This window comes from Engystomops pustulosus, chromosome 5 (genome assembly GCF_040894005.1).
Source record: "Engystomops pustulosus chromosome 5, aEngPut4.maternal, whole genome shotgun sequence".
NCBI lineage: Eukaryota > Metazoa > Chordata > Amphibia > Anura > Leptodactylidae > Engystomops > Engystomops pustulosus.
This window is the reverse complement of record NC_092415.1, coordinates 25,251,793-25,276,619: the sequence shown is the minus strand read 5'-3', so window position 1 is coordinate 25,276,619 and position 24,827 is coordinate 25,251,793. Positions and strand designations below refer to the sequence as shown.

The following is a 24,827-nucleotide window of genomic DNA, read 5'->3' as shown; positions in this document are numbered from 1 at the left end:
CCTAAGTCGAAAACTGTTGAAGTCGAAAACACAAATCAGTGTTACCTGGTAGTGGTCAATGGGGTGCACTGGGTGCTGATGCTGTGGAGTTGTAGATACAACATAAATTTGCTGATTTTCCCATTTTGAATGATTTGCATCAGACAATCTGATTTTGCTCCAATTGTGGCTTACGGTAATTCCCTCTACTCCTCTAAAACACTTTTTTTTTTTTACTAAGAAAAAAAGTTCCTTATTCATTTAGTTTATTTAGTTATGAATTTTTTTCATTAACGGTAGAATCTGGGTTAGGATCAATGGTTGCTGACCCGAAATGTACTGAGAACATTTGTATAAAATGAAAGAAATGAGATAAGTTTTTATATTAAAAAAAAAATCGATGTTTTAGAGGAATAGAGGGGGAGGGGCGGTCATATACCACATTCTAGAACCATTGGAGCAACATACTTTCGGATCAATTTGATTCTGCCCCAAACCAATTATTTAGAAAAATTTGGCATAGAGAATCTTGGATGATTCACCTATCTCTAATCTAGGGGTGTAACTAGGAGAGGCAAGGTCTCATAGCGAGTTTAAGAATGGGGCCCCCTTCCTGCTTAAAAAATATATATATTTGTATAGTCCCACATGTGAATTACAGTTACACAAATGTATACACTTATATATACACATTTATATGCTTATATACATACACATACAGTTCTTCATTCATACACATATTTACACACTCATGAGCAATGCCATATACAGATGTAAAGCATAAATACACAAATACAGTATACACACCATATACACATGACAGATATATACAGCATATATACATCACATAAATATTATATACATATTATGCTGCACATTTTGCATTAAAATATGTATATAATAGTGCATATGTTCCATTCATTAGTGTGTCAGTTCAGATGACGGGGCCCCCTGACACTGCGGGCCCCATAGCAGCATATACGCCCCTGCTCTAATCACGAAAGATATCCCTCTCTGATATATGTTCCATTTTTCTGTTCCTGTTACAGGATGTGAGCCCTTATTGAGTGTTATATTATGCTATACTGTACTTATGTGCATAATGTGTTACTATATATCATATGTTTGCCGTACGCTCATGTATTGTGTTAGGCCTTGCTCAGAGGGTATTGTGGCGAGACCAATTCATTGCACACCTCACAGAAAGAACAGCGGAACCCAGGACAGAATGATAAGAGAACTGTCATGTTATACCTTTGTCTGATCTTTCCTCATCTTTTCTTTACCACTCTATCTTCTCTGTCTGACCCTCACAGGTGACATGGAGTATTGGATGGAGCACACATCTTGGCACAGCAGCGAGGCATCCCCAATGTCTTTGGTGAGACATGCGGGGCCCTAACATTCAGTTTCCTTCACCATCCACACCTCCCTTTGTTTTTCGTTTATTTCTACCTATGCATGTTTTCTTTTCCTTTATTTTATATATATATCCTTTTTTTTTTTATCCCACACTTGTAGGGGACAGTCAAAGGGGAAAAAGAAAAACTAGTGAGCAGGCAGTTTTGTCGGATTCTAACACCTTGTCTGAAAGGCAAAAGAAAATGGTGTGCTTTGGAGCCCACTCATTGGAAGAGGATTTGGAATGGTCAGAGCCTCAGATAAAAGACTCTGGGGTAGATACGTGTAGTAGCACCACCCTAAACGAGGAGCATAGCCATAGTGAGAAGGTACTGACATTGTGGAAGCCTGCATTTTTTTGGATCTGCTCATTTGGTCTTCGTTTGCTCTCTGTCACTCATTGAATTAAAACATTTTTTTTTATACAACGAGACAGGGGGCTTATTCGAAGACTGCAGTACGATGGCGCAGCCATCTGCCAACGTCAAGCCACCCTGCACATTTTTGGCCCTAGCTGGCAGCCGAGAGCCGCATCTGCTGTCTTTGAATGAGCTCCGCACTCCGTTTTCTAGACACTGTAGTATTTCTTAAGGTGCAGAAAAGAAAAACAAAAAAAAAAAAACCATGAACATAAAGTAAAACAAAAAAGTAACAACACAAAACAGCACGTTCTTGTACTGCCGATTCCTGGCAATGCAAGAATGAGAATTGTCAGGCACAGAGAAATTTTGCTTTCCATCTCACTGCATATTCTAGAATGCGATATCTTCTCCATTCAGAAAGTTTGATTTGCAATGAAGGATACAGTTGATTCGGCTGATTTTTAGCGTGAATTCCCACCTTAACCCATACGAGACAAAATATAAAATACATTTAAAAAAAAAAAAGTATTAACTAATGTAAAAAAAATTGGGTCTGTTTGTACAGAAAAGTTGTTTTTCTTTTTTCCCTTTCACTTTCATGTCATGTCCGTCCTTTTCATTTGTCGTCATAGTGTTTTTTTTTTTTTTGTGCGGTTTGAGTTTGTGCCGTGTTGGTCCTTGTTCATTTCTTTGCTTTTTTTAGCGTGTCGGGAGCCATGATATCTGTGTTTGTCTTCTTCATGTGCTCTCTCTGTATGTGGAATCTGCACGGAGCATGAACATGTGAAGTCTTCGGCTAATGAAGCGACTGTGATTACACAAAATCTATGTATCCCGTTACTCGGCCCACGCGTTGGTATTCTGGCTTTGACTGCAGTCAAAAACTAATTTTAGGGTCTCCTTAAGAGAAAATGAAAAGTAAACTATGATGTTAATAAAAAAATTAACCAAACAATGACATCATTCAGGTATGGAAAGTTCAGTATCCATCTATATCATGTCCCGCGTCTCATATACACACAATACTGGGTCTGTCAGGTGACTGTAACGGCTCCATGAGGACCAGAAGACTTTGTCTAAGTAGACCAAGAAATCTACAGGGTGAATCCCAGGACACATTTTTATTGAGAAAATGAAAGCCAAAATGACATATCTGATACCCCAGCATGTAATGAGTGAGGAGGCCCTTCTTTTACGCTATGTACAAAACATGGCTGCCATCTTATAAACCTTTATATTGGATCTAAGGCAAGTTTTCGAGAGGGAACGTGGTCATGAATTGTTTCAAAAATTAGATTTTTCAAAAATTAGAATTTTCTGTACATCTTGTGGTTCAAAAGTTATCAACACAGAAAGTCGCAAGAAGAACTGGGAACGTTCCCTGTGATGCACAGCTACGTGATGTGTTGTCCCTGGCGCTGATTGCAGAGCTGAAGGTACTTAATCCAAATGACCCTGTATATTAGTTCATGAATAATCGCCCTATGCAAAACTTGTGAACCTCAAATTATATTACAAACAATTGCTGAGAACATTCTTCTTTGATATGCAACATGACCACCTTCCCATTGAAATGACTTGGCCATGATCCAGTACGGGGGCAATCAAGGAGACGGCCATGTTCCAGATACAGCCTTAAAGATACTTACCTCAACTATTAGTTGCTTAGGTATATACAGGGCTGTAACAAGAAGAGGCGGGGCCCTATCGCAGACTTCCCCCTTTAATAAATATACATATTTATATACTCACATATGTGAGTTACAATCACACAGTATATAAACACTATATATATATATATATATATATATATATATACACACATACGTACAGCATATACACATCACATATACACACATACATCAAATACATACAATACCATATACAGACATACACCGTTTACACACATGTACAAATACAGTATATACACACACATACAGCATAATTACACCCAATATACACCCAATTCCCTAGAAGCCGGGCCTCCTGACACTGTGGGCCCCATAGCAGCTGATATCCCTGTAGCTACGCCCCTGGGTATTTAGATGCATCATTTTCCCTTTTGTGTCCTGGGACATTTGACTGGCCCTGTACAATTCTTCCTCTCCAAGAACCTTCAAAGAACCCTGTATTGTAGGAATTGTGTGTGTTCAGTGATGTTACTACTCATAGTGTACTATAGGCAGATATAATAGCAAATATTGAATGATGTTCTTTGGTAACAGACAACTACAGAGGGAAAGGATACTATAGCCAAGGTTAGCCATGGGTCACCAGGTAAGTTGGTTATCGTGGAGTCCTCTGTGGCACATCAAACCAGTGTCTTCTGGGTAAATGTTTAAGATAGATAGGCATGAGAAATAGATGATAGATAGATGATAGATGATAGATAGATAGATAGATAGATAGATAGATAGATAGATAGATAGATAGATAGATGATAGATAGATAGGAGATAGATAGATAGTTAAATAGGATAGATAGATAGATAGATAGATAGATAGATAGATGGATGGATAGATAGATAGATAGATAGATAGATAGATAGATAGATAGATAGATAGATAGATATGAGATAGATAGATAGATAGATAGGATAGATAGGAGATAGATAGATAGATAGATAGATAGATAGATAGATAGATAGATAGATAGATAAATAGGATAGATAGATTTCCCACGTTGTGACCAAATGTTTCCCCATCATCAGGTAAAATGATATTTGTTCCCACTGACACAATATTATATAATATAATTATATATAATTTTATATACTATAATTATATAATATATAATATCTTATCATATAATATGTTAGACATATTGCTGAGTGATCAGAAAGTCTGTCTCCTGGTGGGATTGGGGATAGTCTCTCCTGAGCAGTCACATGACCTGACAGATGGTGCGCTGTGTAAGACACAGGTACTTGATATATTTTTTTAATATCTTCATTATATATTTTCAATGTCACATGGATGACCCCATTATTCATGAGATTGTTTTTGGACATTGTCGCCCATGGTGTTAATTTTCCTAGAAGCTTAAAATACTATATCTGCAGGTCACTTCCTAAGGGCAGCTACCTACACCTTCCCAGAGGGACCCAGCTGTTATGTGGTCCAATAAAGGGATTGATGTTGAATTATTTAAGGCATTTTTTTATACACAAAGTGTCTTCTGTGACCCTCCACGGCAGTACGTGGATAATATGTAACTTGGGATCCATTTTTAAAGGAGTTTTCCAGGTATTGTTCACCAATCCTTTGGCTAAGTCTTCAATATTGGACCTGTTGGGGTATGACGCATGGTTTCCTATATTAGAGAGGATCTGTCAGGATGATTTTGGGCATTAAACCACCGACAGGTTCCTATTAACCGGTGGTTTAGTGTCCTAAATCTGCCCTCAAAGCTGGAAAAAAAGGAAAGCATACTTCACCTTCTGCGGGTCTGCACTGCTCCAGCAATTCTGGTTTGTATCACTTTTGCCTTGCTGGGGTTTTAGGGGATAGACCCCCCCTCGGACCAGGGGACAACAGAGGAAGTGACATCAACTGCTCAATAGAAGTGAAATTCCCCTGGTCCTCGGAGGGCCACTTATTGGTGAAAGTGAAACCCTCTCAAATTTCGGCCTGAAAAATAGAAGTGCTGGAGCAATGCCAAAACCGGGAGCAAGTATGCGTTAACTTTTAGAAGTATGCTAATAAGGGCTCTGTAGGTTGTTACCAGAGCCCCTCCGTGCTTTAGCTTCATAGGCACTTACTTTTAAAATGATGCTGATGAGCCAGAACGGCTTGGGGGAGAGTTACTGGAGCTCGCCATGCTGTAGCTTCACAGGCTGTTACACTCCTCCCCCCATGCTCCCTCAGCACTTCTGCAACAGCCTGTGAAGCTACAACACAGAGGGGCTCTGGTAATACCACCCCCCAGAGCCCTTCAGGTTCATTAGAATAATATTAAAAGTTATTTTGAGAAGGAAGCAGCTCAAATTTTAGAAGATAACCACAATCCCGGTGTCATGCTTGATTTTGATGGTAGATTTATAGGTACCATTGCTTTCCCTGACAACACCATTCCCATCTTATCGGTGGAGGACACCGTAGATGTGCCCCATAGTGCAGCGCGGATCCTTCTAACACAAATAACATACTTGATATATGCAAATAAAAGGGTAGGAGCCGCAGAGTCACATTTCGAAGCTATTTAGTGGAATAATGACGCGCTGCTGGATGGTTATAATTACTCCCACTCTCCAAAGTCCTTCAGGTTATAACCCCGTTATTTAACACTCTCAGATTTAGATAGGTCAGGAGATATTTAAAGGGGAGATATTATGATCCAGCGATCCCCATGTATGTTTATATATACAGTATATACCTGAGCAATGACCCTGTATGCTGCAGCTGCAGGGGATCAGTGTCTGTTTTTGTACCTTTGTCCGTAATTTAGTTTTAGAGACTGATAGATGTGTGGGAACACACTGTACCCCTCCAGCTCCCGCCCCGGTGATCGCCCCTGAGAGATTAGTGAGCCAGGTTCAGCATTAGTTATTTTATAACAAAGTAAATACTTACCATAAGTAAAAATTCTGGAGCACCTCTTCTCTGCATTGTACGGTTCCTCTGTAATTCCTCCAGAAATTAATGTACAGCTCTGCATTTCCATTCCCTAGCACATTTCTTGCACAGCGATTAGGACAGGTTACATTGTGTATGGACACCCCAACTGGTAACACCCAAATTTCTAGGAGGAATAAAAGAGAGACCGCACAATACAGAGATTCAGAATTGATAGAGAATTAAAGTACATGACGAATCAGAAGGCCCAGGGCACTAAAGTAATAATGACATACCTGCATACCCAGTAAGTAATGGGTGAGGGGCATATCTTTTAGGCTATGCGGCCATTTTGAAATCCACCATATTGGATCGAGGGCAAGTTTTTCCAATGGGAAACGGATGGTCAAGTAGCTGATCAAAGAATTATCTCAGACATCGATTGCCACAAAGCAAAATCTAATGCTCCCTGTGAAGCACAGCTATGTGATGTGTCGTCTATGGTGCTGAACACAGAAGTGAAGGCACTGGATCTAGTTAACATGAACCCCCAGAGAATCTCTGTGTTGATAGATATTGAACCACAGGAGATATTGCAGATCTGATTGTGGCAATCGATGTCTGAGACAATCCTGGTCTTCTCTGATCTTTTACATGACCAGTTTCCCATTGAAAATACTTGACCTTCATCCAATATGGCAGCTTTGAAGATGGTGCCATGTTCTGGATATAACCAGAAAGGTAGGTCCCTCACCCATTACTTTCTGGTGGATCAGATATGTCATGGTCTTTCTGAAATAAAAGGTGTCCTGTTATGACAAATGATTGGTCTTATTTAAAGGGTCCAAAATTATTCCCATGCCAATAATAGTGTATGCACCTAATAGCAGATACTATTAATTAATACCAATACTAGAGACACCATTGTGGCAACTGAATATTGAATATTTTCTTATTGATATCATAGTCAACCTGCAAGTGCAATTGGGGCGGGGCATGTTTTACAGAAAATTGGACCTGCCTCCAGTGCACTTAGACGCTGATTATGCATATCTTAAAGACAGGATTGACATCTACACAATTTCTCATAGAGTGGAGGATGGGCTGTGCTATTCCATTACCTGCTCATCAGCTTTACAATTTCTACCGTATTTTGGTGATTTTTACCCATTTTTTTTATCCTCTGACGCCCAATAATATCCTCTGTATAGTATCCTGAGCCTGGCCCCTTGTCCTATTATGTGTCTCTAATCTATCCACTAAACTCCTGCAGTCCATTCACTAGAATTGTCCCATCTCCTGTCTTGTAGTCGTCCTATAATGTCAGTTTTATCCATTGAAATTCCCATATCCCGATAATAAATACAGCAATTATAATATCAACTCCATTATGGCAATTCGTCATGTGAAGAAGATTTTACAACCTCCCGATGAAAACCATAAATTTTGTGTAATCACTGCGTTATTTTGGCTTCTGTTTTTTTCTTTTATGCTTTTCTACAAATCTTCCTGAGAGTCACTTAAAGAAGAGAGTGCCATGATTTATACAAAACTGAGTGCAATGCTGTTGCAGCATCATTAAATTGTCTGGGTTTATATGTGACTGATGATAAAGCAGATGTAGCAGAGCCAAGAGTATCTTTTCTAGCTGTTAGTATGATGAGTGCAGCTCTGGAGTATAATGCCGGATGCACCAGCAGAATAGCAAGTGCAGCTCTGCAGTTTAATGCAGGATGCACCATCTGCAGGATCAGTGAAGTATAAGTAATGTCATGTATCTACACAGTGACTTCACCAGCAGAATAGTGAGTGCAGCTCTGGAGAATTATCCAGGATGTAACTCAGGATTAGTACAGGACAAGTAATGTCATGTATGTACAGTGACTGCACCAGCAGCAGAATAGTGAGTGCAGCTTTGCAGTATAATCCAGGATGTAACTCAGGATTAGTACAGGACAAGTAATGTCATGTATGTACACAGTGACTGCACCAGCAGAATAGCGAGTGCAGCTTTGCAGTATAATCCAGGATGTAACTCAGGATCAGTACAGAATGAGTAATGTCATGTATGTACACAGTCACTGCGCCAGCAGCAGAATAGTGAGTGCAGCTCTGGAGTATAATACAGGATGTAACTCAGGATCAGTACAGGATAAGTAATGTCATGTATGTACACAGTCACTGCGCCAGCAGCAGAATAGTGAGTGCAGCTCTGGAGTATAATACAGGATGTAACTCAGGATCAGTACAGGATAAGTAATGTCATGTATGTACACAGTGACTGCACCAGCAGCAGAATAGTGAGTGCAGCTCTGGAGTATAATAGAGGATGTAACTCAGGATCAGTACAGGATAAGTAATGTCATGTATGTACACAGTGACTGCACCAGCTGAATAGTGAGTGCAGCTCTGGAGTATAATAAATAATGTAACACAGGATCAGTACAGGATAAGTAATGTCATGTCTGTACAGTGACCCTACCAGCAGAATAGTGAATGCAGCTCTGGAGTATAATACAATGTAACTCAGGATTAGAAAAGTACAGTCAGAGACTCCATCAGAATAGTGAGTGTGCAGTCTGTACACGATAAGTTATGTATTTTAGTTTTAATTTCAGTTTTAATTGGACAAAATTGAATTATTGTATTTTATCAAATATTACACAAAAAAATCTGCATTTGTAAATCAAAATCTTCAAGCCTTTGCCCCCGTGCGGGATGTCTGAGCTATTTGGCGCAGTATTTCTAGCACTTTCTTTAATTGACTCTGATTATAGCTGATTCTGCGCTTCCTGTAGACAAAGCTTATGCACAGTGTACCAGCCGTTGTGGAACTACAAATCCCAGCAAATATTACGAAAATGACTCTGTTCTGACAACACCTGGAAAACTGCGCATGACCTCTTTCTCTGTGATTAACCTTTATCTCTGATTTCTCTTATGTGACACATCAGCACCCGGTGACATGGCAAGCGTCCAAAGATGGCGACCGATTGATTGGCCGCGTTTTGTTAAACAAGCGGTTAAAAGATGGGAGCGTTCCCCGAGATTCTGGTGCAATGCTCGGACTGAAGGTAAGAGCTATAAACGGTGACCACTAGGGGGCAGAATATTGAAAACTTTCTTAAAAATAAATCCAGCTTTATTTTCCATGGTAACAATACATGAAAGCTGTGCTGTGATTGGTTGCTATAGGCAGTAAAGGCAGATTTAGCTTGAAACAGTCACCCTTGTGACTGGTGAGCAACATGTCAGAGCATACTATTGTTACCATAGTGTTATAACCCAATCTTATGTAAGATTTATATAAAATTGTTCCAAAGTGAAAGTGAAACCAAGTGCAACCTATCAGAAAGCTTCTGTCATTTTCAAAAGGCCTGCTGCAAAATGGCAGGTGGAATCTGATTGGTTTCTATGAAAACTGCTGGAAAGTTCCCACTTGCAGCCATTTTATATGTGATTTCATGTGGTGTTCAGGTCACTAGCAATGGGTGTGACCTACCCAAAAGGGAGGGAGTCAGTCCAAAAATATAATTTAATAATTTGGGGCTCCGATGCACAAAAGGAGCATTTATGGTTAATATTTCAATGATCTGATGCCGCAACCTGGAACCTGATAACCTAAAATGTACCTACTTTCCATAACTTCCCATAAATATCCTCTGCCTTAATAAATTTTTGAGAAGTTTTGTGCATGCTCCTAAAACTCGACTGCAAATGGAAGTTCAAATGTTTATAGTATAATGGCAAACATGTCTACTGGATACCTCCCAACTAGCAGAGTAAGAGGGACAAAAAATGTGAATTTTATTGTGGGGACCAAAGTCACATCTTTTGCCCTGTTCTAACTCCATCCCTACACAGTATAATTACCCCCTTAGTGCCCTTCACCTCCCCCTCTTATATTGTGCTCCCAGTTCTCCCCATATTAAAGCCACTTAATCAGCTCCCCATCTTATTTTGCCCCCTCCAGCAGCTCCGCCACTTGTTGTGCCGCCCCAAGCAGTTCCCCCCTTATTGTGCCCCCCCCAAGCAGCTCCCCCTTTTATTTTGCCTCCATCCCACCGCTTTAATCAACTCTGCCGGCAGAATTGATGTCCCAACACATACCTCCTACCGGGTGGAACAGTGGGACAGAGCCCAAAAACCAATATTGTCCCCATTAGATCCAGGGTGGTAGGGAGATATGACATCTTGGGTATACCAGCATAATTTACAGGGGAGATATTACAGTAATAGGGGTACACTCTTTTGGTTGGACATAACATAATATCTGTCAATTTTTAACCTGGTCCAAGCCAAAGTTTCCGGGATTGTTGCAGGAAAATGTAGTCTGGGCAAGTTTGGTACGACAAAATTGCTCCCTGCATCTAGGATTTACCAGACTAAAGACCCTCAGCTGAACAGACAAGCCGAGTCCATTTTAATGATTAAAGGTTCGGTCCGGTAAATCCCGCAAAAAAAACGAAGCAAGTTATTTGGATCGACCTGGCTCATGGGCAAGGGGCTTTAGGGTTACAATTTGTTCACATTGACACTTATATATCTGTGTAATAAATGTGTGCCGCATCCATCTCCCAAAAACTTGACCTATTTTACTGCCGGATTCTATGATGAATGTTAGGATGTTTTAAAAATGGGTCAAAATCAGCATCAGAAAACCAATACCAATTCCTTAGCACAAATTCGTATCAAATTTACACCCTTGTGAACACACCTTTAAAAGTCTGGTCGACTAAAATTTTCAGTACAACATTGTTCAAATACCTCAGCTCAGAATGGGTTAACATAATACAAAAAAAAAAATACTTACCGACTTAGTCGCCCATCATTCTCTGCCCGATACAGTCTTGATACAACTGCAGCCAATCAGTGGTTCCGGACGTCAAATGCAGTGAACGAAGCCTTGGTGTCCAAGACATAGGGGCACATTTACTTACCCAGTCCTGTCGCGATCCTGCAGCGCGTTGTCCGACGCTGATTCGGGTCCGGCGCGATTCACTAAGGTCTGTGCGGCTGATATCCAGCAGGTGTCGCTGCTGTTCCAAGATCCGCAGAGTTCACCTTCTTTGTCCCGGTGCATGTGAGTGCCGATCTTGCAACACAAATTCTTTTTTAAAATCTGTGTTTTTCCCGAATCCGCCAGGTTGTCCGACGGCCACTCCCCCGATTTCTGTCACGTGAAAGCCGGCACCGATGCGGCACAATCCGATCGCGTGCACCAAAATCCCGGGGCAATTCGGCAAATCAGAAATATTCGGGAACCCCGACGAAAGTGCGGCGTTCCGACCCTTAGCAAATGAGCTCCATAGACTTGAGCCTCGTTCGGCAAAGGCGCCCTAGACAGCTGCCTGGTTTTGTTCCCTAGTTATATTCCCTGTAGTAATAGATTTTCTTTACTATCACTTTCCTAATATGGGCACACCCTGGCTGCATTTCAGATGTACAGCTTAATTTCCTATAAAATACTATGGATTACCAAAGTGCTGTTCATTCTGAGCTCCGATAATCGGCTTTATACAGTTTGGTGGAATATTTCATTGAAAAACGAAATGATATTTCATTGAGATGATATTTAGACATAGCAAGGTCAGCAGAGAAAGGCGATCTCAAGCTCGGGGCAAAATGCAACATAATAAGCTTGGTCATCGGGTGTAAAATTGTTCTCATACAGCTAGAAAATAGTTTGTTGATTTTCCCTATGGTATGGGAAGCTTTATTTTGGACATATTGCTATGTTACTCCTCTGATCTATGAAGGAGTACTGTCAGTACATACATTCTGAATATCCCAGTGAATAATGGGTGAGGGGTCCTATCTTTTAGACTATGTCTTGGTAGCCGCCATATTGGATCCTTGGGATGGAGGTCATCTAGCATGTCAAAGAAGACCAGAATTGTCTCGATTGCTCCAATCAGTTTTGCAATATGTCTAGTGATTCACAAAGATTCCCCATAGATTCTCATGCTGGTTCATAATGATTGGATCCATTCAGCTCTGTGTTCAGCACCAGGGACAACACGTCACATAGCTGTGCATCACGGGGAACGTGCGTTGTTGTTGTTTTTGTGACGTTCTGTGTTGGTAACTTTTGAACTACCCGATATGTTATAGAGCTGGTTACATCAATCCATTTCTGAGACATTTCTGGACTTCTTTGATATGTTACATGACCACCTGCCCGTGAGTTAGTATTGGAACTTCCAAGATGGCGGCCATGTTGCAGAAAAACATTTGCCCCCTCTTCCCTCCTGAGCGATTACCTACAGAAATATTCAGATATGTAATTTTGCAACCTTACATCCTGGGACAACCTTGGATAACTACATAGGAAAATACAGATTTAATAGATTGGCGGGAGCTTTCCCCTAAAGGAATTTAAAATCCATCATAATGAAACAGGGACACTTACACATAGATCCGGGCACCATGACTGTGGTATTCTTCTTATATTTGTTATCTATGCCCTCCTTCCGTCTAAAATCAACTTTTTGAATTATGTTAATAAGTGATCTGTGGGTTGTTACCAGAGCCTCTCCATGTTGTAGGCACTTTCCCCTCCTAGGCAGAGCAAGGGGGGAAGTGCAGAAGGAGCAAGGTATGGGGACAGTTTAACAGTTTATGAAGCTGCAGCATGGAGGGGCTCTGGTGACACCCCACAGGAGCCCTTCATTAGCATATTTTTTCACATTTATTTTGGAAGAAAGGAGGCCATTGATAACAAACATAAGAAGATTATCACAGTCATGGGGCCTGGATCTGTAAGTAAGTGTTTATCACGATGGATTTTGATCGTAGATTCTTTAAACTTTTAGCCCTTGGTTTTCTGAAACATTACAATTTAGTAAAGATTATGGGGGAAAGACATAAATAAAAAAAATTACCATAGTTGATTTACCAGGGCTGCATGTAGAAAGTGAAGGTAACTGGGAAGATTCCAGGCCCGTATTCTCCACCGATACCGTCAACTCTTTTACCCATTACCGACCTGTGCATCCTACACGCTGTCCATCACTATGGCATGTAATATGTTAATAACAGTCATTGAAGTGAAGTTCACTTGAAGGAAATCTGAAATGTTTCTCTCATTGAGTCGCACCTCTAGATTTGGCTCCGAAAGCCGTTACGATTCCCGGGGAATCTCTTCACTCTGAATTTTCTTTAGCACAAAATACATGTTCTAAAACAGACACGTCCTCAGTCCTGAGCCGCACAAATGAATGTGTCAGTCTCCTCAGAAATAATTTAACACCTAGAAACATAGCATTTGAAGACATAAAAGCTTCGCTTGGCACATGCAATCTGCCAATTTTTCTCTTTGTTGCCGAACCACAGACCCTCTGCTATTTGATCTTTGCTTCTATTCATAATAGCCTCCTGCATCTCCGCAGGATTCTGAGTTCTTTTATTGTATATGCTTCCATAGCGAGTGCTGATGGGGTATTTTATGAATAACAGCCCCCCGTCTAAAAGTAGAACATCCTCAAGTGTCCTGGAGCCTCCAGCTCTGCAGCTTTGGATCATGACCTCCTGTTCTAAATATGTTTCCCTCTGAAAGCTGCTCACTTTCTTTAATCATTGAATCCCTTGATATGGTGATAAACAAGCCTTAATGTAAAGATCCAAGTTCCATTTGTACCTACACACATATACATCTCATTCTTTCCCAAGATACGTGGTGGATCCTTGCTTCTCTCCCTGCTTCCTTTTTGACAATATTTGGAAACAAAGACACAACCAATGAACAGACCTCCAACCCTCTTATTTCATGGTTTGACCGAAGAAACGTAAAATGTACCTTCGGACAGTCTTAAAGACTTCACCAGTAGAAGCAATTTGGTCTTCAAAATCTAACATAAGGGTTCACCAAGTAACATACCAAACCAGTCAATAGCTTCAAGGTTCTACACCAGAACCCTAACGGATATAGGTCTGAAGACCAGAAACCTTTCAAGTGTCATCAAACTTCTTCAGGATGTTGTACTGTCGTTGTATAATTTAGTGTTTCTCAATTTTAGGTTGTAGGAGGCAAAATGTCAGAGTCTGGTCATCTCTGCGCTTATATCACCAAAGTGAAGAAAGGAAGCCTGGCGGACACTGTTGGACGACTACGACCAGGTATTTCCCCCTTTCATAACTAGACTTATAGGATATTAAAAATCTTTGGACTATTTGGTGATTAGCTAAGTAGAGTGATTCATCTTCTCTAGCCTATGTAGTTTCAGAAGAACGGCATATGTAGGTCAAACGTAGTAGGTGCTCATTTTTTGTGGCTGTGTTGAGTCCTCCAGAGCAGGACCTACTCTCAGAAGATGGATCCCCTTCAATGTTGCTCATACTCCATAATTGGGTACATATGAATTGGTTGTCAACATCCGCCATCCTAAAAAAACGTAAATGAGTTCTATTGGAATGGCAGCAGTGACTCAATTCATTAGGAAATTTAGGGTACGAGTTTAAGTCTCCTGAGATACCAACGCTAAGTCACTCTACATGTTTGGGCCATTGGTTTTGGTAAACCAAGAGCAAATTTTGCGATTGTATTACCAAATGTCTTGTCCCTATAATGGGCTACATGACCTTCATCCAAGATTCTATTGTTCTCCCCATTGTGGTGGCACAGCCTCTGAAAATTACCATCCCATGTCTTCCCATCTGCAGTAAGACACAGTTCCATCCTATTCAAGGAGAGGTCATCAAAGAGCCATTTACGTCATTATTACCCTCTCAAGAGGTCTGCAGCGTTCAGAGTTGAGGGTTGCAATGTGCATTTGTCAGTCTGAATAAATCACTTTATCGCCCCTTCCTGCAGTCATGTCATTTTCGAGCACTGAGCACTTTGGATCTTGCGGGGATGATTTATGTTGCTAATTTCCTTTACAATCCTTACTGTAAGGTGTATCCGAGCTTATCTGAGCCGTCCTCTCAGCGCGCTGTCATTTTGCTGTATCTGTGGATGTTTCAATAAAGCCAGAATGATTTCATTAGTATTTTTATCAAAATCTCGAAAAACAGTGGTGCGCGTCTTTATGTCTCACCTGTTCATTTATGGTTAACGATAATTGGGGTAAGCGGCATCACCGAGCACCAGGTGTGAACTGCTCACGATGGGGCTCCATGAAGAACCAGCTACAGTGCATTGTGGCACCCTATAGTCCACACTTCCTGCAGTCCAGAGGCGATCACACTGACACCCTTAAAATAAGGGTGTGTCTGGGAATTAAATGGAATGGGCTTCAAATTTTATTTTAAGGGAGGAACCTGTCATTAAGAGCCCTTTTTCTGGTTCCCCCATTTTTTCTGGTTTATAGTAAAACCGTCTTTTTCTGAAACATAAATAAGTTAGATGAAAATGTACTTTTCTGTATGCAGATCAGTGTCCCTAGTCACCTGGGAGGAGTCAGTGAGAAGCTCAGGGCTCATACATGTCTGTCCCACTCCTCACTGGCCACTCCCATAGGACTAGGGACACTGCTCTGCATACAGAAAGGGAAACTTTCATCTAACTTATTTTTTTTTTTGGAAAAAGACAGTTTTACTATAAAAACTCTTTGGGAATGTGCACACTATTCTCTATATGAACATGGGGAGCCTCCTGATGACAGTTTCCCACGGTTCTTATGGCAGTGTTCTAATGGAACACTTCAAGAATGTTAAAGAAACAATTAAAAAGCAGCGGAATTATTCAAATGGACGACAAAGACATTTTTTTAAATCCACATGCCAGAGGCTATTGGAACCTGTCATCATGTAAAAATGAACTTTCTGATGACAGGTTCCCTTTAAGTGAGGAGTTGCAATAACAAACCTATGGACTAGTTGTGGCGCTGTTTGTGAAAACCTTTAGCCCTTTCCAATTCTGTAAAAGGTTTTACTATATAAATCCCCTATAGGAACTACACACAGATAATATAATTGGTCCCTCATCTCAGCATTCTAGTCCAACTTGTATGTTGTTTCTGTTCTACACCAATGTGAGTGCTGAGAGTCCTTGTACAGAGTCCTATAATATAATAATATGTTGGTGATTTCATCTTAGGTGATGAAGTTTTAGAATGGAATGGGCGGATTTTACAAGGCGCTACATTTGAAGAAGTTTACAATATAATTCTGGAGTCCAAACCTGAGGCACAAGTAGAATTAGTGGTCTCCAGACCGATAGGGTGAGTACATTTTGGTTTTATGATGTTGTATCTATCTATGTTTTTTTTCTATTTGTTAATTGCGTTCATACGGTCAATATTTGTTGACCAATATTTCTCAGCTTTTAAAGAAAGAACTTGATTAAACATACTAATACAGAGCAGAAGGAGCTGAGCATATTGTACATAGCGTCCTATCTGCAGGCAGCATGTTATACAGCAGGCGGAGCGGAGCAGATTGTACATAGCGTCCTATCTGCAGGCAGCATGTTATACAGCAGGCGGAGCGGAGCAGATTGTACATAGCGTCCTATCTGCAGGCAGCATGTTATAGAGTAGGAGGAGCTTAGCATATTGTGCATAGCGTCCTATCTGCAGGCAGCATGTTATAGAGCAGGAGGAGCTGAGCAGATTGTACATAGTGTCCTATCTGCAGGCAGCATGTTATAGAGCAGGAGGAGCTGAGCAGATTGTACATAGTGTCCTATCTGCAGGCACCATATTATAGAGCAGGAGAAGCTGAGCAGATTGTACATAGTGACCTATCTGCAGGCAGCATGTTGTAGAGTAGGAGGAGCTTAGCATATTGTGCATAGCGTCCTATCTGCAGGCAATATGTTATAGAGCAGGAGGAGCTTAGCATATTGTGCATAGCGTCCTATCTGCAGGCAATATGTTATAGAGCAGGAGGAGCTGAGCAGATTGTGCATAGTGTCCTATCTGCAGGCACCATATTATAGAGCAGGAGGAGCTGAGCGGATTGTACATAGTGTCCTATCTGCAGGCAGCATGTTATAGAGCAGGAGGAGCTGAGCAGATTGTATATAGCGTCCTATCTGCAGGCAGCATGTTATAGAGCAGGAGGAGCTTAGCATATTGTGCATAGTGTCCTATCTGCAGGCAGCATGTTATAGAGCAGGAGGAGCTGAGCAGATTGTACATAGTGTCCTATCTGCAGGCACCATATTATAGAGCAGGAGGAGCTGAGCAGATTATATGTAGTGACGAATCTGCAGGCAGCATGTTATAGAGCAGGAGGCACTGAGTAAACTGCATATAGTGACCTAGCTGCAGGCAGCATGTTACAGAGCAGGATGAACAGAGCAGATAGCATATACTGTCTTATCTATAGGCAGCATGTATTGGAGCAGGGGGAGCTGCGTAAATTGTACATAGGTTCCTATCTGCAGGCAGCATGTTATAGAGCAGGAGGAGATCGGAATAATGTACATAGGTTCCTGTCTGCAGGCAGCATGTTATAGAGCAGGAGGAGATCGGGATAATGTACATAGGGTCCTGTCTGCAGGCAGCATGTTATAGAGCAGGAGGAGCTGGGGCTACTGTACATAGGATCTTATCTGCAGACAGCATGTTATAGAGCAGGAGGAACTGAGCAGCTGGATTATATTCTGGTTCATAATATATGGACTATGAACACTAGATGTCTATATAAATGTGCTGTTGTAGTGTTTTCTTTGTGACCTGATGTCTCATCATTGTGTAACTCTCCTTCCAGTGATATCCCCAGGATACCTGATAGCACACATGCCCCCCAGGATTCCAGTAAGTTGTATGGCGGCATTGTTCTGTATTCCTCATTAGTAAGTGCTTATTAAGAAGTGAAGTATCCTTAAATCTATTAGTATTAGAGATGAGCGAGCACTAAAATGCTCGGGTGCTCGTTATTCGAGACGAACTTTTCCAGATGCTCGAGTGCTCGTCTCGAATAACGAGCCCCATTGAAGTAAATGGGAGACCCGAGCATTTTCAAAGGGACCATGGCTCAGGAATAAAATGTGTTATTTAATTGAAAAAGAATGTCTTCTGATAAGTTAGCAGATGTATGCAAACATCTGCAATCTATTCTTCACTGTTCCGCGCGTATATTATCTCCCGACAAGTTAGCAGATGTGAAGAACAGTGAAGAATAGAATAAAAACATTGAACACAGTGACCACAGGATCATTTAAGTGAAAAACGCAGTGAAAAACACAGTGAAGAATAGATTACAGATGTTCGGCACATCTGCTTACTTGTCGGGGTGATACGCTGTCCCGGGATCGCTCTCTTCTTCCACTGAAGTCTCCCCGTGCTGGCCGATGTCTCCCCCGTGCTGCCCGATGTCTCCCCCGTGCTGGCCGATGTCTCCCCGTGCTGCCCGATGTCTCCCCCGTCCTGCCCGATGTCTCCCCCGTGCTGGCCGATGTCTCCCCGTGCTGGCCGATGTCTCCCCCGTGCTGGCCGATGTCTCCCCCGTGCTGCCCGATGTCTCCCCCGTGCTGCCCGATGTCTCCCCCGTGCTGCCCGATGTCTGCCCCGTGCTGCCCGATGTCTGCCCCGTGCTGCCCGATGTCTTCCCCGTGCTGCCCGATGTCTCCCCCGTGCTGCCCGATGTCTCCCCCGTGCTGCCCGATGTCTCCCCCGTGCTGCCCGATGTCTCCCCCGTGCTGCCCGATGTCTCCCCCGTGCTGCCCGATGTCTCCCCCGTGCTGCCCGATGTCTCCCCCGTGCTGCCCGATGTCTGCCCCGTGCTGCCCGATGTCTGCCCCGTGCTGCCCGATGTCTCCCCGTGCTGCTTGATGTCTCCCCGCTGCCCGATGTCTCCCCGTGCTGCTTGATGTCTCCCTGCTGCTTGATGTCTCCCTGCTGCCGTTCCGCGCGTGTCTTCCGACAAGTAAGCAGATGTGCCGAACATCTGTAATCTATTCTTCACTGTCTTTTTCACTTAAATGATCCTGTGTTCACTGTGTTCACTGTTTTTATTCTATTCTTCATTGTTCTTCACTGTGTTTTTTTATTTAAATGCTCGATCTCGAGCAGGGGAAATACTCGTCTGAGCAACGAGCCGTTTCGAGTACCTTAATACTCGAATGAGCATCAAGCTCGGACGAGTATACTCGCTCATCTCTAATTAGTATCTATTAGACATATTTGGGGAGATTTATCAAGTTTCTGAGGTAAATAGTTCTAGTTGCCCATGGAAACCAATCAGAGCTCAGCTTGAATTTTATAAACAGCTTTGGGAATATGTAAGCTGAGCTCTAATTGGTTCCCGTGGGCAACTAGAATAGTTCTGCTCTAAGAGACTTATGATTAATCTTCCCCATTATGTATTTCATATGGTGACCAGCCTAGGGTAAAACTAGTCTACCTTCAACCTAATGCTGGTCCGACTTAAAGGTTAACCAAACTGTAAATACAATTGTATATATGATAACTACAGATGGTGATAATTAACTTTTTAATATATCTTTATTAAAGAAAAATGTTCCTGTTTTCTTTTCCCCCTCACATTCTTCCTGCCATTAGCAGTGTACATACATCATCTTCCCCTTGTGTATCACACTGACAGCTGATAGATAAGGAGGAACTAATAAAGTTTATGTTGATGTAACTCCTTACAATCCCCACATAGATTAATCTACTTAAAGAGCCAAATCATCATGTGAAACATCTTCTAGGTATGTAAGGAGTTTTTCCTTATCCCCGTCCTTATCTATCTTCTGTGAACAGGTCTAAAGGAAATCTACCATCAAAATCCATCATGATAAACCAGGGACACTGACTCATAGATCCAGACGCAGTGACCGTGGTAATATTTTTATATTTGTTATTCATGGCCTTCTTCCTTCAAAAACCAAGCTTTAAAATTATGCTAATCAGTCAGAAGGGCTCCGGGGGGCGTTACCAGAGCCCTTCCTTGATGAAGCTTCCCAGGCCGATACATTGTGCAGGAGCACTGCACCCTCTCTCTGTGTGAGATTATATAAGGCAGATAGAGGGATGAAGTGCTGAGGGAGCAGGGGATGGGGGTGGAGACAGTGTAACAGATTTTGAAGACAAAGGAGCTCTCGTAACGCCCCCTGGAGCCCATCTGGCTCATTATCATAGTTATAAAAGTTGATTATAGAAGGAAGGAGGCCATGGAAAACATATATAAGAAGATGATCAGTCACGGTGCCTGGATCTTTAGTAAGTGTCCCTGGTTTATCTTGATTGATATTGATAGTTGATCTCCTTTAAGTAAGTTTTCAGAAACACTGCTCACTGCTGGAGAAAGAAGGAGGAGAAAAAATGCAAAAGAGAAGCTTTTTACTTAATTAAGTACATTACAAAAGTTACTGTTGTCACCAGCTCTTTTTATTTCTGAAATTATTAGCTTCACAGGTTTAGTTACACTTTAAAGGGGTTTTCCCGTGAAGGCAAGTTAGGCCCTATCCACGGGATAGGGCCTAACTTGCTGATTAATGGGGGTCTCAGTGCTGAGTCCAAATCGCAAGAACAAGGGGTCCGACTGACCGAGCACAGTGCTCGGCGATCTCCGTCGGCTCCGTAGAGATTAATGGAGCAGGCCTGTCATGCGCGGCGTCTGCTCCATTAGTCTGAGGAGAGACGAGGGGTCGTTCTGACTATCTGCGGGGATCTCAGCACTGAGACCCCCCACTGATCAGCAAGTTAGGCCCTATCCCATGGATAGGGTGTAACTTTCCTTCGTGGGAAAACCCCTTTAAGCACAACTTTACTCATCTATAAGAAACTTGTCACAACTTAAAAAAAAACCCATTCCTGCATTTCTCTAAAACTATTTTTCCTTATAACTTAAAGGTTCCAGTTCCTTTGAATCCCAGAAAATGGACCGTCCCTCCATATCCGTTACGTCCCCCATGAGCCCTGGAATGTTGCGTGATGTTCCCCAGTTCCTGTCTGGACAACTCTCAGTATGTACATAGGAGCCTTGCTGTGTTCTCTACATGATTCTCATAGTGTTGTGGTCCTCATTGACAATTTAGACACACAATCCCGTGCGATCCATCTCTGCTTTCCATAGTATATGACTGATACCACATACTAGACTCACCGTCAGGCCTGGTATGACCTCACGACTTGGTGTGACATCTTTTTAGCAGTTTTATTTTTTGCTATTCACCAGTAGGAGCCACATTGGGCACCTTTGTCCTAATTAGTGGATATTTTAGGGAAACAATGTTATCCTAAATGAAGGGAACAAGCTGATCTTGATGAGAACTTTGACTATATCAGGGACTATACACTGAAGGTTATGCTACACTCAAGAAGTACCAGTGGCCTACTTAGATGACAGGGGACCACACTGTGGACATTAAAGGGAACCTATCAATAGATTCTACCCCCATTAAACTACCAAACCCCTAAGGTAAGATATAACATGCCTTTTTCTAGGATTCTCTATTTCATGTGAAATTTACCTATAAAAAAAACTCCTGCAAAGTCATATAAGCAGAAAAGAGTCATATATATTCCTGAGATGAGTCAAGTTTAGAGGCTGCAGATGGAGTGTCATTTCACATGCCCCCTATCTTCATTTCTATATCACCTACAAACATTCTTTGCCATTTTAAAGCTCCTAATCTCTTCTTTCAGAATGTATCAGGCTTCAGATTCTGTTATATATGAAACAGAGATAAAAACTGTTAAAGCCATAGGTAGAAACTAGATCTTTGTCTGTAGCTTGCATTTCCAATGACGTTTTTAACTGCCTCATATGACTTTGGAGGTGATTTTTATTTTTAAATAGTTCCATTGGGCAGATTCCATTAAAATATAGGGGAATCTAGATAGGACACTTCCTACTCTACCTGAGGCCAGTCGTTTAATGAGATAAAGTCTGGTGACAGGTTCTCTCTAAACTGGGCCACCAACCAGAACAGAACGGCATAGTGTTATTTCTCCCTAACTACGTCTTCTATGGGCAGATTCTCTCTGGCTCCCTTGAAGACAGCACTCCATCCTGGTTTTCCTGGGATTTTTTGGAGTAAAAAAGTCTCAAAGTAGTCACATTGAGGGTTTTTGAGACTTTTCACTGCTAAAATGTCTCACAGGACTATATAGACCTCTTCATTAATCTGGTGTAAACATACAAACTACTGCTAGGAGCCAGATTCATGACTTCAGACTTTTGCAAAAAGTCTCATGAAAAGTCTCATAGTTACTCCATTCCCGTGATGGACTATGTGCTGGGACTTTTTATGAATTTTGAGACTTTTTGGGGACTTTCTTTAAAAAAAAAATCCCAGACAGAAAATAGACCCTAAGAACATTTATTAAAGGGCCAAAGCCACTTTATTGAATCTGATGGACAGTGGTGCTCCAAAATTAGACATTGAACTGTCCCAAGAATCTGGTTTAATGATAAATAAGCCCCTATACCTGCATATAATCCTTGGACTCGTATTACCAATATTATCCTTCACCCTTCTATACAGTGGTGTAACTAGAAGCTGATGGGCCCTAGTGCAATTTCTGTGCCAGGCCCCCAACTTTAATGTATGGTTTATAGTAATAGTCTTCTCATATGGGAAAGTAACACCATAAGGGCCCCCTAAACCTCTTGGGCCCTGGTGCAACCGCAACCTGTGCACCCCATCAAGTTACGCCCCTGTTTCTATAGTCTCTTCCCGTTAGATGCCTTTGCTTTGTTATTGACTATGCCGTGCGTCTGGTGGAGGCAGAAGGGGGCTTCATTTATAATAACTTTTCTCAGTTTGCTTATTGTACATTTATTACTTCCCAGCTTTCCACCCACAGATTCTTAGTGTATTGCTTCTTCCTAGGGGACTCTAATGGGGGTGAGATTAGGAAATGTTATATGCCTTCATAAACATTGCTTCTTTTGCTTTCTCGTTAATTGCAGCCGTTTATCACTTGTAATTATTGCATGAAAGCGATGACTACGTTTATGGGGAACTACTGGGCCAGGGGGGAGCTTAGTCAAGGTTAAATAGACACCTGCACTTATGGATTGCTCACATTATGCTATACCCTATGAGACTATGAGAATTAGTGGTGGAATCCGGCTTTATATTGATAGACTATTCTAAGTATAAGGCCTATTATTACATTGGTGGGGGTCTAACACCCAGCCCCCTGCCGATCAGCTGCTCTCAGTTCTAGATGAAGTGGTTGAGTCAAGTCATCATACCCCAGTTCCAATGAAAATAATGGAAGGCGACCTGCAGTAACCCGGCCTGACCACTACACAGAGAATGGAGCTGTCTGCTTCCTGTTTTGTTCTCTGAGAAGAGCTGTTCTGTGGGAGTGCCTCTGATATAAAACTTTGACAGGTTAATTATAAGACCCTATAGGGTCTCCTATATTATACTTACCCTGTTAATGTTTAGCGGGAGGTCACATGACCCCTTCCTGTAATGTCCCACGTCCTACTGGCTTCGGGTGAACGGAGGAGGCCATGCAGTCATTACTGTCATAACCACAGCCTCCTCCATCCAGAAACGAGATACTTGAAATGTGGGTAACCCAATTAGGGTTTTATACTTTAAGGGAACCTGTCACCAGGAGACCCATTTTAAGCACTCCCCCAGTCCCACATACGCTGCCAAAGTGTTTTTGTATTAAAAATTGGTTTTACAGAAAAAAAGATATGTTATATTGTACCTTTCATTAGCATCTGCTGTGAGACTAGGCAGTTGCCTTTTGGGAGGGGCTCGAAAGGAGCAGTTCCCCCCCACCCTTGGGGAACAGCTTCTCCATGTGTCCTTTTCAAATATATGAAAACACCCATCACTGGGCTTAGCGACGCCCCCTGCTCCTCTACAGCCAATCCCGAGTGAGGGGAGTTATTCATATATTTGAAAAGGTCACATGTTTCCCAAGGGTGGGGGGGAACTGCTCCTTTCCAGCTCCTCCCAATTGGCAACTGCCAAGTCACACAGCAATATACATATCTTTTTTTCTGAAAAACCTATTTTTTATACAAAAACACTTTGGCAGCGTATGTACTATGCTCTGTGGGGACTGGGGAGTGCTAAAAATGGGTCTCCTGGTGACAGGTTCCCTTTAAGGTAAAGTTTAATACAAGTGGTCAACTCTTTCTATAAGGACCCATTCTATGGAAATGTTATCACTTTTTCTAGAAAACCCCTCTAGTTAGACTCTTAACCAGTCAGTCCAAAAAAGGCTAAATCAGGATTAATGATAAGATATCGAGAAAGTAAACCACAAAGTAAAATAAATGACATTTCTACAACACGTCATAGACTCTTCTCCCAACCTATTTCTCAAATAAAATCCCTAAAATGCCATGGCGGCTGGTCTGTCTCACCACACTGGGACCTTGTATGGAAAAATATAGGACATGGTCTACTTTTTAAGATATTACAGCATCGGTGCTTGTCTTTATATGGAAAGAGGAGGGGTGAGGAGCGGTCTCCCCACCTCTCTCCTGCACCCGGCCTGGGTGAGCATCCATCCGTGTGCATGAGGTTTTACTGATTGCAACCCTACACATAGTAATGTAGGTCAAAACATATTTATTGTGTTATCATTTCTGGAGTGAACTAGGACATTGCACCGCAACATTATCTCCACTTACTGATGGACGGTGAAGAGCAGAT

General features: G+C 41.8%; 1 protein-coding gene across 49 annotated transcripts in view; it reads left to right on the top strand.

Moving 5' to 3' along the window:
- Positions 1-24,827, top strand: part of RIMS2 (regulating synaptic membrane exocytosis 2) — a 443,591-nt gene that overhangs the window by 247,156 nt on the left and 171,608 nt on the right. For 42 of the 49 annotated variants that reach the window (XM_072151364.1, XM_072151362.1, XM_072151350.1 and 39 more), the window contains 6 exons: positions 1,501-1,709; positions 9,250-9,369; positions 14,314-14,413; positions 16,335-16,458; positions 17,954-18,000; positions 21,043-21,155. In XM_072151364.1, coding sequence (XP_072007465.1) covers positions 1,501-1,709; positions 9,250-9,369; positions 14,314-14,413; positions 16,335-16,458; positions 17,954-18,000; positions 21,043-21,155 — 713 coding nt within the window. Of the gene's footprint in view, positions 1-1,295; positions 1,361-1,500; positions 1,710-9,249; positions 9,370-14,313; positions 14,414-16,334; positions 16,459-17,953; positions 18,001-21,042; positions 21,156-24,827 lie in introns of all 49 variants that reach the window. The other 7 variants (XM_072151366.1, XM_072151371.1, XM_072151399.1 and 4 more) reach the window with 1 other exon arrangement.